The sequence below is a fragment of the Thermobia domestica genome, chromosome 8, assembly GCF_964235325.1.
Source record: "Thermobia domestica chromosome 8, izTheDome1.hap1.1, whole genome shotgun sequence".
NCBI classification, from domain to species: Eukaryota; Metazoa; Arthropoda; class Insecta; order Zygentoma; family Lepismatidae; genus Thermobia; species Thermobia domestica.
Window position 1 is genome coordinate 222,404,379 of NC_137461.1, and position 18,603 is coordinate 222,422,981.

Sequence of the window (18,603 nt, forward strand, 5' to 3'; positions counted from 1 at the left end):
TATTTTCCCCATATCAGAATGCCAGGTGTGGTCCCTATGTGGCGAGTATGAACGTATGTTGGATTTTTCCGCTCATCTGCTCGTCTATGACACGCACACGCGATGATGTTCTCGACGATTGGCTATTTCTGATTTATATGATAGCTTATCGGGTAGAATATATGAAAAACATACTGGAAATAAAAGAAATACATGAATTACATATCAGTTACACATCAGCATTGCTGGCTCAAGGAAGTCAGTAAATTGTGAATATCGTGACCGAAAGCCGGCACTGGTTGACTATGGAATCAGTTCTTATCGTACCTCAGCATCTTTGGCGAAGCGGAAGCCATTCAAAGATTTTTTTAATAATTATTATTATTCATTGACCTTTCAACATGATAATCAGGGGGTAAATATAGAGCTGTGCGTAGGTGAGTTGTCTGACCGAAAGGTGCTTAGCATGTCTTGGAAAGCGTCAGTCGTTGACAGTCGGTCAACGAGTGAAGACGTGTAGTGGGCGGTCGTCGGATTTTAGTGGTTTGTAAAATGACTGTAAAACTTGAGCAGCGATATTGCATCAAATTTTGCAAAAAGCTTGGCAATGCCCAAGTATAAATCATTCAATCGGATCGGTGAATTCAATTTTGAACGATAATTTGGGCATGAGAAGAGTGTATCTGAAATTTGATTCAGGCTTTCAACACCAAAAGGAACATTTCTGTGTGTCGTCATGCTTCCTACGCACCAGATATGGCTCCGTGTAACTTTTGGTTATTTCCCAAGCTGAAAATGCCACTAAAAGGGACCTGATTTTAGTCAAGAGAAGACATCATGCGGAATGTGACGGTGCAAGTGCTCACCATTCCAAAAGCTCCAGAAGTGTTTCTAACAATAGCGGGAGAACTGGGAGAAATGTGTGCATTCCCAAGGAAACTACTTTGAAGGGAATTAGTGTTTCGGATTTTCAAATCAATGTATTTTTGCTAACCAAAGATTCGATACTTGTTGATCACACTTCGTATAAACAAATATGTAGTTACAATAACACAAAGGAACTTGAAAAATTAAAAAACACGAAAATTATAGTTTATACAATGTCTAGAATTTGCTAGTTAGCAAGTTGTGTCTGTGTGTGTAAATAAATGAATGTTACTGTAAGGTTTACGTGCGTAAGCTTAGGAGTATCCCTAGGATAATATATTGTAGGCGTATCAGTTTACTGTATTTTTTGTGAGTGATTCTCAACGTATTATCTTGCATAGTGTATTATCTATATTATATTTCGTATTGTTCTCTCCTAATCAAGTTATTACTCTAACTGGCCGTTAGAATACAATAAAAGTCTAATCCAATTTAACAAATACCAAGTTTTCTTGTTTTTGTTTTGTAATATGTATGTGTCTGCCTACTTCTCTAAGATTGTTACTAACGGTTTAGTTTAATTGAACGGAACTAATTAGGTTTATCAATTTGTTTCAGGAAGTGACGAGGCATGGGATGCAGTTAGGCCTCAGGGTTGTTCTCCTCTTTTAGTCTTCGTTAATTCGAAGTCAGGTGACAATCAGGGAGTTAAATTTCTTAGACGCTTTAAACAACTCCTTAATCCTGCCCAAGTGTTCGATCTGATCGAGAATGGGCCTGGTTTGGGGTGAGTATTGTTAATGGGCATTATCGCAATAAGAGTACTTAAAATGTATTTAAAGCTAATATTGGATTTTTTTAATATTATAAGAAGTGAGATCATCTTTTATCTATCAGAGGAATATTAATTGATATGTGCAATTTAACATTTGTATAAAAGAAACTACTCATGCTCTGGCATTCCAAATTCTAATCTTTAATCTATCTATCTATCTATCTATCTATTAAAATGCTACAATAGTAATTAAAAGCGCCTGAGCTCCAACCTATAACTCTAGCTTTCAAATTTTTCATTTACGGTTATGTGTGATTTCACATTTAACAGAGACAAAGGTTTTAAGTATTTGTACTTTAAATAGTCTAAATTAGTTAACTATATCTTTTTCATAAAGTTTATCATATAAAATTATTGTTCAAAGCCTTTGTATTTTAATAGGCCTTCTCTAAAATCAATGCACGTGAATTGAGCTTCCATCTTCCGAGTTCTTTTAAACTATATGTTGAAGGCGTTTATATGTTTGTGGTCAATCCTTTCGACAATGAGATCTCGGAAAGTACAGGCTCTAGAAAGATGATGTTTTCACTGATCGATTGGAAATTTTGCGTAGATTGTCCAGTTCTAATTGAATATTTAAAAAAAAAACATGGACATTATTTCTTTATTACATTTTTTAGGGTACACTGGAAGCGTTGAAATTCTAAAAAACTAAAGCATCATATCCTATGCGCTATACATTCCAAAACCACAATGTTGTATATTGGGGCTGTATATGTCTCAGGCATTTGTTTCATGGCTAAATAATAATGAAAAAGGAAGGATAACCATTTCTCGAGTCTAAGATAAATCTTTATTTTTTGAGTGTTTTGCCCAATGAACACCATATATAACTGACATTATAAATAATTGTATATGTAATATATTTGCTTTACATACTGCATGCAAGAAGAAAGAAAACACTGGTCATACATGAATTAGAAACTCCAACCGGAAGTAGGCTCAAATCTTGCAAACGGTGCGAGATATTGAGAAAAAATAATCGAAAAAATCTCCCCTTTATGATACCCCTTGCCGATTTTTTTTATCAATACGTCTTTCACTTGTGTCTGTAAAGGGAAAATGAAATGAAATCTTTGAGTTTTACGTCCCACGGTTATGCCGGTTAGGCTAAAGGAGACGATGATGATGAGTAATGAATGAAATGGTGGAATGAAGAAAGTGGGAGGAAACGGGAGAACCCCGAGAAAACCCACGCACACGGTGTTTGTTCACCACAAAGTTCACTTGGCGGGGGCTGGGATCAAACCCGGGACCCCTAGCACCAGAGGTGAACACTCTTCCACTGAGCCACCGCGGCCTCAAGTCTGTAAAGGGACATGTACAGATGTTGTGAGGAATGAGAAGGAGATTTATGCTCATATGCGAATGATGCGCTGTGTAGAGAGCGCAGGTTTAGCTAGTCTATATATTAAAATGCTAGGTTTATATGTTTGTGGACGTTTATATGTTTGTGGCCAATTCTTTCGACAATGATGTCTCAGAAACCACAAGCTCTAAAAAGATGCCGGTTTCACTGATCAATTGCAAATTTTGTGTAGATTGTTCAGTTCTAATTGAATATTTTTTTTTAAAATGGCCGTTATTTCTTTATTACATTTTTATGGGTACACTAGAAGTATTGAAATTTTTGAAAATAAAGCACCATATCCTACGAGTTATATGTTCCACCACCACACATTTGTATAGGAATGAGTATATCTCTCCGGCGTTAGTTTCATGGTCAAATGGTAATGAAAAACAAAAGGATATTATTCCTCCAACCTAAGGTGAATCTTTCATGCTGTGACCACTGATCTGTGTTACAATTGAGCTGTATTAACACCATCACATTTTGCTGTATATACAGAAACTATTTTAAAAATCTTTCTCTTTACCTCTCTTTCTTTCTTTCTGTCTTTCTTTCTCTCTCTCTGTTCCTTAATGTTCTAGGATGTATTTAAAATTATTTTCCTTGTACATTTTCGCGACATCTTCCAAAACAGTTATTAAATCCATTCCATTGTTTACTCAATAGAAAATTAAACTGTAAAACTCAACAGAAAATTGACTATTTGACTTAATTACAGGCTTAGCATCCCTTTTAGCAGCGAGGGTATACGAGACGTGAACCTATAGCTCAACGTGGAATCTGAATCACATAAGCACCGGTGGGAATTGAACCCGAGTCTCCCACGCCAAAGGCACTTATACTAACCTCTTAGCCACGAGGAAGCTTTAAAAAAAATTGACTGTAAAGTGTAAGTTATACTTTGGACTTACTTTTTAAGTACCACAACAATTTTCATCAACGTTGTTCTTGCACTACTGTTTTAAATGGCGTTATAGTCTCTTTCTTGCTTTGTCCTCAACCTCATTTAGGCTTTAGGTTTCAGTGCAGACAGACGCGCGCCGAGGAATTTTCGTTGAAACTCGAAACTCGAAAGATTGGAAGGGATCTGTATCGTGTGAACACTCCATGAGTGCACACGTGGTAAAGATGTTATTTAGAAAGAGTTACGAAGGGTTTTTTTGGGGAAGGGTTTGGATTCGGTGAACCTTTGAGTGGGTGCCCCTAGTTGCAGATCTTAGTCCAAGTCACCTATGCTGCTTGTGTTGTTATAAATGAATGTTACTACCAGAAGATCTATGGTTCATATGTCTGTAAATGCTACTTGTTCCAATTTTTTTTCTTTATCATCATCTTGACGATTGTATTAATATTATGCTTTCATTAGAGTTAGTTATTTCTTTGTAAGTGACTTTAATAAAATAGTTCGTGTTCTTTATATTTAAATATTGATTCTAATTTGAGTTTTTTTTTTTTCATTTGTTAAAAATTCCTCTATATAATGTAAGATTTCTATTATCAGCATTGTTAGTTTATACATTACGAAAATACATTTAAATGTGCTTTTTAATAATTAAAATTCCACATATTATATTCCTATTTCACGTGTATATAAACTACCCTTACTATATAAGCTCTTAATTATGATAGGGTCTATTGTATATTTTAACAATTCAAAAACAATAACAAAAGTGAGGCAAGACAAAAGGAATTGTTCCCAAAAAAATCGGAGACAATCATGAATAACACCTGATTCTCCACGAAACGACTTCATAGTAATCATATCATCACCCTATAATAAAAGCTAGTGGTGCATGATTTGAAAGCTGAATGAAAGTTTCCGGGCGTTATTCTTGACCGGTTTTCATCAATTTTCATGAAAATAGGATTTTCTTCTACGGAAGTTATTGGAAAACTTTAAAAAAAGACAGATTAGGATTAGTTATTTTAATTAAAGACTTCTAAGAAAACGCACTCCATGTTTAATCAACATAGGACTTTTTTAACGATAATTATCGAAAATCCGATCTTATCTTCTTATGTCTTGGCTTATGTGCATACTTTCAAGTTATGGTTTCATTGACTTCTTTTACTATCGTTTCTTTCACAGATTTCAACCTAAGAAATAGTCCTGATTAGGAAACATCAAGGTGAACACATACATATACGAGTACATACATCACAAATAGATGTTATATTGAATTGTAGAAGGACGTTTTATCTAGCTTAGTTATTATGAATTTTGTTAATATTTCAGATTACGCTTGTTTCGACACTTCGATCCTTTTCGGATACTCGTCTGTGGTGGTGATGGATCAGTTGGATGGGTGTTATCGGAGATTGATAGACTGAACATGCAAGTAAGTAAAAGGAAATGATTTTAGGATCAATGACTTTCACTTTATCTGTACATGAGTGTTTATCTGTTATATATATATATATACAGAGCCGGATCCAGAAATTCTTGAAGGAGGTGCACCAATAACTACCACTACATTTGATTTTTTTTTTTTAAATTTTTAAATGCCTTTAGGTATCTGTGGTGTGAATGAGGAATGTCACTTTGTTCAGTGAATCCTTTTCCTTCAACCTTCAGAAAATTGATTTAAACTATTGCTTTTGCAAGACTAAGCTTTCTTTTAAGCCTCAAACGGACACATGACAGCAGAAAGTTTCGGAAAAAGTTGCTTTTTCACTGTTAGGTCTCATTTTAGATAGTGTATATTTACAGTGAAGGGGAGTGCATATGCTCCGGTGCACCCTCCTAAATCCGGCCCTGTATATATATGTACATGTAGAGAGGGAGGGAGATGTCTCCTTATCTCTCCCTGTGATAATTGATATGATCCTTAAATCGTAGTTTCTAAACGCAGAATCTATAGCTGAACATGTAAAAACGAGTGCGCTGACACAGCAGCGAAGCATGCCCCGATAGCACTCTCTGCTATATTTCTTCGATCTTCTAACTGATGCTCTATTACTGCGAATCAGATTGGAATCAGGTTAACGAAAACAAATTGCATTCTATTAAACCTATTTTGGGCTAATGACAGACATTGTTGCGTAGTAATTGGGGAGATGAAATAAACCACTTGTCTACACTCATATCTTACAAGCCCTTATTTAGCGTGTGACATCAACTGTCCATATCGTGAAAATTGTATCGTCTCGATGAGTGCTCAGTACATTGAAGTGAATGTCCAGAGTACTTACTCAGACCTCAGATAATGTTTAGGATTAATTAATAATCTTTGACGGGTTTTGAAGATAATACTGTTTTAATTACCTTATTCTCGCCTTTATTACTGTGATTGAATTAATGAATAATCTTTGACGGGTTTTCGAAGATAAGACTGTCTTTAGTGACCGTATTCTCACATTTATTAGTGTGATTTAATTAATTAATATCTTTAACGGGTTTCTGAAGATAACACTGTCTTTAGTGACAGTATTCTCTCTTTCATTAGTATGATTGAATTAATTAATATAATCTTGGATGGATTTTCGAAGATAAGACTATCTTTAGTGACCGTATTCTCACTTTTTTGTGTGATTGAAGTAATTAGTAACCTTTGACGGGTTTTCGAAGATAACACTATCTTTAGTGACCGTACTCTCATTTTTATTAAGTAAGAATGAATTAGTCAACGTTCTCTGAAGCTTTTGCATTTTTCCTTTACTATTTTGTTTATTATTGTTATTATTTATTATAGTTATTGTTCTTGTCACTTGTTCTTTATTGTTTCAGACTTTTCATGACCACTATTTTGTTTTATATATTTGTTTAGTTTTATATATATATTTGTTATATTATATTTGTTTTGTTATGTTTGTTATATTAAGGTATGTTTGTTTTGTTTCTGACGGACTTGTTTTGTTTTCATTTATTAAGTTTCATTACTTTTTCTCTGTTTTTAGAAATCATACTTTTGTTCCTTGTTTTTATTTTGGAAGTTCTTTTACGAGCGGTATGTGTCGGCCATTGGTTTCTTCGTGACGGGGACACAAACTCGCCACTGACATTACATTAAACCTCAACTTACAAACCAAACAACGATGAATCTTTAGTTCGATAAAACTGTTGTTCCTAACATGCCAGGTAAGAAATATTTCGAATTCAGTTATCAAAAAATCTTCTAATTAGTAAATGTTTTGAATTTCTACATGGAAATTAAGTCTTGTTTAGAAAAAAATCGATAAATACGTGTAGCAATTATTATTATTACAAGTTACTAGCTGCTTATACAAGATAAATCTAGACAGTAAAAAAAGGTTGTGTGAATTCAAGACTATGGCTCTGTTTGTTACCCGATTTCTATTGAATTTGGCAAACCCCTGATGCTACTTTAACTTCATCACACTTTGATAGTGGTAAAATCTATTTACCTAACATAATGAGCCTATCACACCATTGGTGTTGTTTTGTATTTATATACAGTTGTTAAAGAACTACTTTTACAAAAACATTTCCTTTCTTATTTAACGGACATGATTCTTATAAAGACTAATGAACTGTGGCATAAATTATTTATAAGTGATTACGAGGAATGAAATGTACTCGGTGAAGAAGAGAAACAACAGATGGCAGCATTTCTATTCACGTATAGGTGGGAACATTCATACGTTCAAGAAACTATTTTTGTGAAAGATTACAGGAAATAAAACAAGTTAATAGTTACTTGGTGTGAATGTAGAATATATCACATAAAACTCTACTCATAAAAATAAAAACTAAATTCTCATTATTCGTTGCTAGATATTTATTTTATTCTTGGAAGGCAATGTGCACTTTTAAAATTACAGTATAAGTGTGTCTATCTGATACACAAGATTGTGAGGCGACTTTGATACCTTTTCTGAGTCATTGTCGGAAAGGTTTAGTTGATCAATAATGAATAATCCGATTATTAATATTAGTTAATTTAATATCCTGTGTTCACCATACTAGGTTAGGTGTTACTTACTAACAATACATGATGTGGATAGAAAGATCACCATGGTACTGTTCCTATTCCCATGCTCCTTTATTCATTCAACTTGTTCTGTCACACCATTGCGGTGTTATTTTCACACCGTTAAAACACTGTCTCTGTGTCAAATCGGTAACACCATACCTGTTTTACCAGCGACACCGGGCCCTTAGTGTTGAAATAACATGTTAAAGTGGTAGTCACGCTGAGACCAATGACTTGTGCTAAAATTGAGTTGTTTTAACATCATCATTATTTATTTATTTATTGCTGTGTGAATTTCTTCTTAATAATTCAATGACAAAAAATCTTATCACTTAAAAATAAAATCAAAATTGACACAAGTAGAGAAACGTGTATTTTTATCTGTGAAGTCTCGGAAAACAGTTTACAAAGAGACTACGTCACTAACTATGTGACCCCTCAGAAAAGAAATTTGATAAGTAAGACAGAAACTGGTATATACTTTATCAGTTACTATCCTTTTTACTTGTATTTCAGAATTGCGAGAAATCTGCAAAAGGAACCCATGTATTATCCTTCTCTTTGTGAAAAATTCAACTTTAAGAAAGACATACATGAGTGTAATAAAATTTACACAACAAATTCGTTACAGAACTATACCGAAATAATTATAGTTCCTGAACAAAACAGTAATTTTCATATCCTTCTCCAAAGGTTACGCTTTGTGCTATTTCAACTATGAAGCCGATCCGTGGATTAGAAGTGGATTCATGAAAGAACGCAACTTATGCTCTTTTGTTACAGGAAAATGAAAGCTATTTATTTCTTAGAAATTTGTTGTTGATAAGATACAGATCTGATTTGTTAAAGAAAAGGACCGAAATCCAGGCCTAATCCTCTATTGATAGAAAAATGGAATATTTTTACTTGTAAGAAATTTTCCGTTTCTAAAAATTTTCTGTCAATTTTCACCATTAAATACTTCTGTTCAACATTAATTTACCACTCAAATCACAACAACCGGTTTGACTCTTTGGTTGTTTTGGAGTTTAGCGTCCCGATCAGCACCGAGGCTATATGAGACGTAGACTTTCAATTTTTAACATGGGATCCAAACCACTTCAGTTCCCACCAGGAATCAAAACCGAATATTCCTCGTCAAAGGCGCGTGCGCTAACCATGTCGTCACAAGGAAGTTCAATTAGAGAACACGCAAATATCCTACCGTACGAGACAGGAAGCTGGTAGTAAAGAAATTTGTATTACCAACGTTCACTCAAAATATTTACTAATTTATTGTACCGTATTCCTACTTTGCACCAGATTTAAGGAATTTTAAAGAAAATCGCTTGTAACTTACAAACTTAATGATTTAGAACACTATATTTTAAAGGAAAACATTCGCGCAATTGCATTAGTAAACATTCACTATGACCATGGTTATTGGAATATAAACTTCGGTGCAAAATAATCCCATACTTTGCACCACATACAAAAAAGTATGTTACTGCATACATCTACAAATATTGATATTAGGATGATGGTACCGGTGTCAGTGCTTAGTATGAACTATCAATATTTTTAAAGAAAATTATGTATTTTCTGGTACCGACACAGGAATCACATTCTGATAGTTTAGCATATGCCCCACAAAAATGTAAACTCAGGAATAGAAAAAAAATCCCCGTGAACTAATTTACTTTGGTTGTTCTTTATGTCCAAGAATATCATCCCAACCGTAACTAGTGGAAGATTTACGGGATTTGGGGTTTTCAGGCTGAAGCACACCCAAATTTCATGATTTTTTTCTTTTATCTAATGTTAGTCATTCATATGCGTATAAACTTCAAGCAATCCCAAAAAAGTTTAGCGATTTCTAGAAAAAAGAAGTATTTCTGAGTGAAGCCCCTCTCAAACTGTTTTTCTGTATCCGTCACTCTTCGTAATTTATTGTCCAACAAGAAATCTATTCGGGGATTTACCTAAATAGGAAGTTTATCTAAAATTAGAAAGCAGGAGCTACCAGCAGTAATAACATCCTTTCTAAGGGGTTACTTCGGAGCGGTGCAAAGTAACCCCGATTAGAGGCTGAAACCTCCTCCCAGTTTTATTTTTTTGACTAAAACGTTTCACACTTCAATTTCAACTATTGCTTCAAAGTCTCATTATACACAGTAATATTCTACGAAACTGTCTTAACTCTGACGGAAATTCTTGTAGGTGATATCTTTTCAATTGTGTCGGCCTTTACAACGACTGCTTTCCATACCTCTAAAGAACAAACCCTTCGGGTAATTAGAACTAACGTTAACAGCCGACATTATAGCCAACATACAGTTAGATATTCTATCTTACGGTAGGAGTTGAAACTTTCTCTTTACAGTTTATGGTTTTACCCACAGAGAACTGTGCAGTTCTTTTCGTATTTTATGCAAAGTTACCCCTGAAGCAACCCCGTCTTACAGTATGCTTAGTTTACTTAGTTTGCTTAGTTTACTTATTTTTTTAAAATGTCCTTTATAAACTAGGGGTAACAGACATCCCGCTTTAAATGAAATGGAATTTTACGTCCCGCGGTTATGCCTCCTAGGCTAAAGGAGACGGTGATGATGAGAAATGAATGAAATGTTGGAATGAAGAAAGTGGAAGAAAACGGGAGAACCCCGAGAAAAACCTACGCACACGATTTTTGTCCACCACAAAGCTCAATTGGCGCGAGCTGGGATCGAACCAAGAACCCCATGCACCAGAGGTGAACGCTGTACCACTGAGTCACCGCGGCCTCCACGTCTTGCTTTAGCCAGAACAGTCCTGCTTTTACATCTTCGCTTTCTTATCCCCCCCCCCCAAAGAAAAAACTATTGAAAATTCCAAGTGTCCTATTTTTTTCTCTAAAACTCAAATTAATATCATTTGTACGATATTTAAAAACTACCTCGTTTATTAGTCATCCTTATTGAACTAACAGGAATGAATAACTACCTTCTGTCACTTACTTTTGGTGGATGATGATTTGTCATTTAATTAACTCTGATATTTTAGCAGAAAGCAAGTATACAACTATGAGTATACTGTAAATTTTCATTGAATAGTCCCTTTTAAGTCTGAAAATCTGGGAGCCCTATTACGAATATAAACAATAGACACTGCAATATTAATGTATGAATTTTGTTCCAGAAACAATGCCAGGTTGGAGTGCTGCCTTTAGGAACAGGAAACGACTTAGCCAGAGTTCTTGGATGGGGCAGCGTCTGCGACGATGATGCTCAAGTACCCCAACTACTCGAAAGATACGAAAAAGCTTCAACGAAAATCCTGGACAGGTTTGTACTTTTTAGAAGAACTTTCATAAAAGTTTATAAAGATTGAATTGTTTACCAAACTATATTCAACGCGGAAGTAAGTCTGAATTGTACTCAGTCATTATAGAGAAAGGACTCATAAATACTAAAAAGGTTATAAATATGTGAACACTTCAAGGTCGTATATATGGAAACCTATTTGCCTCAGATCGCGTGATATAAGTTATATGGAAGATGTAAAAATGAATAGAAATCATTTAGTTTAACGTCCCACGATTATGCCCTTTAGGCTAAGGGAATGATTAAAGCAAGTGAACGATGATGGAAGAATATTGGTTGAATGAGAAAGTGGGAGGAAGTGGAAGTACCCCCAAGAAAACCCACGGACACGATGTTATCCACCTCAAACTTACTTGGCTGGGTATCGAACCAGGGACCCCATGCACCAGAGGTAAGCTCTTTACCACTGAGCCACCGTGACTCTTTATATGTGTCAGATGTATATGTGAAATAGTGTGATTTGGAAGCCGGGGTCACTTGGGACATACATCTTTCATGTTCTAGGTACGTCCTTTAGGTGTATACTTTTTCAGATATTTATGACACATAATTGATATCTGCAGCGACGCACAAATGACAGTCAGCTGTTTGCATTTGCTTATGCGCATATAATATGCAACGGCTTCTCACGCTTTCTTCTCCACTCCCTGTTCCTGTTTCAAATGGCAAGCGATAATACATATCTGTGTGTTATTGTGAAGTAAAAGTAATAAGCCTATTACTATAAAGTGGTTGATGCCTATGAAAAAATCGTTCTTGCCTAAGACGAGGTTGGTAGGTAAAGAGTCATTATACCTGATAATGACATACCTGCTTTATTTTTGCAGTGTCAAACTACTCTTGCACTCAGGTACGCAATTTCTACAAACATCTCAAACACTCGAACCCCTTCCCTTACATAAGCAATACCCTTGGTGAAATTGATAATTTTGAGTACGTTCTTATTCTTTATCCCTAACATACATAAATAATTAATTGATCACACATGTATGAAAGATTCATCTTAATTTTTATTCGTCAGTTATATGATCTTCTTCTAAATTCATCTCCCAAATTTGATGTATTTGTTGCTTCATTTTCTAAGCGATTGTGTACCAGAAGCGACAAATGCATCAAATTTGAGAGGTAAATTTAGAAAAAATATATGACATAATTGATGAATAAAAATTAAGATGAATCTTTCATACATATGTGATCAGTTAATTATTTACGTATGTTAGGGATAATGAATAAGAACGTACTCAAAATTATCAATTTCACCAAGGGAACTGCTTATTTAAGAGGGTACATTTTACAAGTGCCAGGTATATTCCTTTGAGGTACTTGAAGTACATAAGGTACATGCCAGGTACATGCATAGCACGTATTAAACAGCCCAAACATGCTCTCTACATGACTGGAATGCACCTAAGGTGCTGTGAACGATATTCGCTTCTGTCAAGAACATACCTAGAATATACTACGCATGTTCCCCAGGTATATGTCAGGCATGTGCCTAGGGGCGGACGTAGACTGTGACTATCACTTACCAATCATGTGATTTCTCTCTCATAGGTACATAAGGCACATACTGGGCACATTCCCATGTACTAGAGGGAAAAGGATAGGCATGTGTCTGCTATGTAATTGTGTTGTTAGGGCTCCAAATAACAGTTTCACATTTTTATTAGAATATTACTATGCATTGATCAAAATACAGGGTGAATATAAATGGTTCATCAGGTTTTAAAGTGGAATACTTGTATGTCAAAAACTATTAATACAATACGTTTGTACTAATAATTATGTATTTCAAAGTTAATTCATAATCTTGGATTGTGGCGACAGATTGAAGCACAAGCCTAGTTTCCTAACTGAGGTCTATACCGTATAAAGCGTTCTGTATTTTGTAATATGAGAACTGTTATGAGAAGGATTGTTACTGTACCGTATGCATTCTGTAGACAGTTTGCAAAAGCATTGCCAGGTCACTAAACTTTCCTGAAGTGATATCGACAGTTTAAGGACACTGGTTTCCTGTGTAAAAATAGACTGAAGTGTGCCAATAGCTAAACGAATAACTCCCACCGTGTTCGATTGGATGATGTGCCGAAGATGACTCACTGTTAACACTTTTCTCGTGACCGCCTAGATATCTCAATCTGATAGTTTTTGAATTTTTCCTGTGGTGGCATCTGGCATGTAAAAGATACAGTGTATGTGCCTCCACTATCATCAACTTTGCATGAGCTCAAGGATCACATTACAGCGGCATTTACTACTATTAGTAGGGATATGCTAGAGCGCGAGTGACAGCGAACCAAACTGTCGCATACCTGTGTGTGGCGAAAGGAAGCTACATCGCACATTTATAACAGTATGTATGAAATTTAGACAGATTTTGTATGTTTTTCTTTATCATTTGTTATTGTATGTGATACTCTTTTAAATATAGCACTTTTAGACCCGATGAACCATTTTTAATAACCTTGTATATGTGCTTTTCAAACTCAAGGCGTGTGTTCCCTGCCTTCCAAATGACGCGCCAGGTTGAGAAACACCGTGTGGCTATAGTTTATTCAAGGAACGTTCAGTACCTCATGTAAACAGATACACGTGGTAATTGCTTCACTTTATTGGTTCAAGAGCCTTGGAACATCCATGGGGCAGAAGAAAATAGTCCATTGTCAAATAAGCTGTTTTTCAATGTTTTTGTTGCTTGTAAGGCTCATTACCAGAAATGCAATTTCCTTACAGTTATATAACAGAAACAACACGGTGTCTAAGAACTAAATTGAATTAATGCAATAAAAGAGAATGCACATGCGCAGAAAGTGGCTTTGACCCACCTTACGCGCGAATCACGGTTTACAGTATGGCTGCGTGCGAGGAATACGTAAAACGCCGACAGGGTACAAGCACATACTTCTCGAAAGAAGCGCTGACCGATAGCCAATCATCCGATGACTGGCGGAGTAATACCATTCTGTAATGTTTACATCAGGATCAGAAGGTTCATTGAATGAACTTTAGATCAAACTGTGTCGGTGATTTCTCAGCTTCGTCAATGTGTTAATTCCACACAAAACCAGTAGTGTCAGCTACAGCGTGATCCATTTTTGGGTGTGGTTTAGTTGGTGTTACACAGTCCGGAGCAAGTGCGCTGCATATCGTCACAGTATGACATTCAGAGTGGAGCATTTAACACCGAATCCATGTTCATGGTAGTGTTTCACCATACCGGAGCAACTGAAATGTCCACTGGAAGAAATTTAAAAAAAAAAAAGAAAGAAAGAAACTAACTTTTAAATACATCTAGTGACTAACAGTAATTGCTAGTGCTAAAACCGCATTTTCAGTATGCTCCTTCTGTTCTGGTGCTTTGCCTTTCCCTCCCTTTGTTTCTAAGACATGCGACACCGACACTATACAGAATCCCAAGCAAACATAATGTTACATACCAGTAGATCAACGTAATAAACAAGGTCACTGAACTACAAAATGTTTCGTCGTTAAATTAACAGATATCACAATCGATATTTTAATTTATAGTTTAATATTTAATATTTAGTTTTAAATATTACTGAAATACTGATTTCTTCATAAGAACATTACATACACAAACTAAAGTCAAAGCATTTACAAATCGGGAAAGTGTAGAATGGAGAATATTTTTCATTATTAACGAAATTACTGCAGTTTTGAGGGAGTCCAGATTCAATATGAGGATAAATTATACTAAAATTTGAAAATTTACCTCTAAAATTATATTAAATGTATAAAAAAAGTCCGGATCTCGTGGATTCCGTACCCCCATAAGCCACTCCCCTCTGCGTATATCCCTGTCCTCAGGTATATCTTGATCAATATATACTAAATTTGTGAAGCCATTTAAGTAGGATATTAATTACTTTTGTGTCAATTTTGTTGCAAATTGGTCAGGCCTGATGAGAAATAAAATCGTACAGATGGACGATATGAAATAGTACAATAATAGCTCGCCACGAAAGACACTAAAAAGTGTTTGAATACGCCGGATGAATCAAAGATACCATTAGGTTGTACTGTAGCTGTCCTAGAACAATAGGTAAAAAATGTTTAATATAATATTTATTATTTTCAGGTGGAGTATAATGGTATTTCGAAAACCTATGCATATAGCTCGAAAATCTTTAATTCAGCAATACACTGGAATGTCTGTATATGAAGAATCCCTTTTCACTCATTTAACAGAAATCATCCAATCTGATCAGCATTCGGTTGTTCTCTCCTCTGCAAAGTAAGTATAAACTATATTTAGTTAGTTAGATGATTGCATATATAGTTTATTTTTGCAACAAATGTTAATATATGTTGCGTACAAACAAAATTATTTCCTTCCTCTAGAGTCAGTCAGTCTCCCTTGTGCCTCATGATAACAGTAGAAAGGAGCTAATCCTTTGTAACAGTGGCAAGATGGCTGATACCGAATTGATTCCGAAACGGACGAGTTGATTCCCATTAGCTGACAGTGGATTTGCCCCTAGCGTACGAGTTGATTCCCATCTGCTGAGTGCGTATTTACCCTTAGCGTACGAGTTGATTCCCATACCGTGAGATTCTGATTTCCGATACCGTACTGATTCACGTGTACCAACCACATCTTGGCTGCTTGTGAAGTTGTAGTTAAGCAAACTATCCTAAATAATTCCAACTTTCAACTTTTGAATAACTCACTTAACAGATGCAAGTTGCAATATAAATTTGAGAAATTTTATACAGTGAACAAACTACAGAAAAAGAAGAAAATTACTTTTGACTCAGCATTTCCGCTACTTGGGAGATGCTGGAGCGTTGAATTTTTCTCCACCATGACTAACCGAGATGGAATCTGCAGCCCTTTATAGTCGTTTGGGGCCAAACGTAAGCAATTGCTTGGTGGATTGCTGTCTCAAAGTCAACGTATATGATGTTTCGATTGGTGATATTTTTAATTAAGCACAAAGCTTTCTAGTATGTCTCAGAGGTTTTGTTTTGGGAGCAAAAAATTACCAACGGGAAATAGTTTTTTCTGATTTACACCGTGAATTATAAATATTTGGTGGAACAGCTTAGGACAGCTCTTGAAAGTCCCATTTACATATAAAATATTCGAATTCTTAAGAAAATCCAAATTACTTTCACACGAAAAACTAATAATATTCTTTTCTGAGTCGTTCAGAAACAAAAAGTTTTCGCCCCTATTTGTAGGGCTTGGTGCAGTTCTTTTAAGTTATTAGGTAAGGAAACTTGCGTGAGCGAGCAGAATTAATATTTTTCCTAATTCGAACTAAATCACGTGTTGTGAGTGTGTCGATATCACTATTAGTTAACTCGATACGTGTGAGTTTCGACGGGCGCTCACACAAATTTTCTACAAAACACTTACATTTTCTTCTTGTACCTTTATATCTTTCAACCCCACCGACGAGACACTTATGGAAACAACATTTGTAACCATCTATCACCAACAGTTGCATGCCCTTTTCACTTGGCATCACTTCAAACTCCATCGCTGGCAAACAATGAACTGGTTTCTCGCAAGTGAGTAGCGACACCTGCAGGAACTGTGTGAAAGCAGCCCGGGAATCAACACGGACAGTAAAGGTTCGTAGTGTTGGGAATCAACTCGGCTCGTATCGTTAGACAAACTTGTCGAATACGGGAATCAATTCGTACACTACCAAAACCCCAAGGGACGAAAATGGCAGCAGCGGGCAAGATTGAACTATGATAGGTGTTATTTATACACTGAGAAAAATGATTGGGTTGAAACGTGACCACGCGATGTGGTTAAAAAGTGACAATTTAGTACTCTTTATTTAGTCGAAATTGTACAGAGTTATAACTTGACAGACCACGATTACTATAGCAACATTAGCTCCGGCCCAAGCGGAAGGCTACACACGAAGAAAATAGCACCGAAAAGAAAAAAAAAACACAATGCATGAACAGCAGTGCTGTCATCTTTTTTTCTTATCTGTTAATCTTATGTCCTAGCACATAAGAACAACAGATGGCACGACTGTTACCTGTGAAACTGTTGTCAGATTATTCACAAGTTTAAAAAACTATTATTGAGACCAATTACAGTAAACATAGAACGTTATATGCCAAATATACTGCGAAAAGATTTGAAATACTATTTACTGGCTGTGAGCAATGCAAATACTCAAATCCAGTAAATAATTATATGTGATATGCTCGGAAGGCGATATCTCTGGTGTTGAATAAAAACCCAAGTAACACGCTCAAGGGGTAGTCACCTTTGGGTCACCTTTAATGTTGGGTCATCTTTGTAACCAACTGGCGGTTTAACATCAACCACATGTATTAAATTCCGTAACGTGAATGTTACCCTGACTTTTTAGCCAATTATTTCGTCATGTTTTAACTCCACCGTGGTCAATTTTCCCTCATTATTGGGTTATTTGCACTCCTTCCCTTCTCCAAGCGACCCCACAATGTGGTCATTTCTTACTTCACGCTTGTTCAGTTTTAACTACACGTTTGGTCAAACGCATAACCGGGTTAATGGAATTTACACTTTGTTAGGTCATGTTGTACACCAAGTTGGCTTAAACGTATTAACCGGTTATGCGATTTCATACCAATTGGTTCGTTGGGTTGGACTCCTACATTTAACTACACGTTGGGTTTGAACTTATTTCAACCCAATTTAACTAAACACTTTGACCCTATTTGGGTCGGAGCAGTTTTAGCCACTTGTTTGGGTTAAAATATGCACCAATAGGGTCAATTTCAACCCAATCATTTTTCTCAGTGTAGGAAGAGCCAATCAGTCTCCGTTATGCAGCCTGGTAATAGTGAATAAAAGTTAATCCTTTGTAAAGTTGGCAAAATTGAACTCTGACATTATTCATAGGAAGAGCCAATCAGTCTTCCTTGTGTCTCCTGATAACAGTGAATAGAAGAATACTTGTAACTTAGGCAATATTGGGCTCTAAGAGTCCACATGCAGCCGCTAATGCCTTTTTTTTAATTTCTGATAAAGGAATCAGTTCAGTTTATAATTTCATTTGTTTTGGTATTTTATCTTTAATGTAAAATTGAACACAAAATCTGTAATTGTTATTTTACCTAACATGTAAAAAACTTAATAAGTGCATGAAAAAGTGCTAGTTTTTAAAAGAAATTTAAGCAAACTGATTATGGAATTACAAAACTACGAAAATCGCATGAAAATTTAGATGTTACATATGCGCGGTCTATTGAAGCGGTTGGCCAGGGAAAATGCTGTTACTATCCTGGTGATCAGGAACCGTAATGCCCTTCGAA

The 18,603-nt window shown here is 35.6% G+C and overlaps 1 protein-coding gene across 1 annotated transcript in view; it reads left to right on the forward strand.

Moving 5' to 3' along the window:
• LOC145693445 (diacylglycerol kinase eta) overlaps positions 1-18,603 on the forward strand; it is a 462,730-nt gene that overhangs the window by 367,111 nt on the left and 77,016 nt on the right. Inside the window, exons 7-10 of the mRNA XM_081769445.1 lie at positions 1,465-1,633; positions 5,269-5,371; positions 11,123-11,268; positions 15,410-15,565. Coding sequence (XP_081625571.1) covers positions 1,465-1,633; positions 5,269-5,371; positions 11,123-11,268; positions 15,410-15,565 — 574 coding nt within the window. The remainder of the gene's footprint in view (positions 1-1,464; positions 1,634-5,268; positions 5,372-11,122; positions 11,269-15,409; positions 15,566-18,603) is intronic.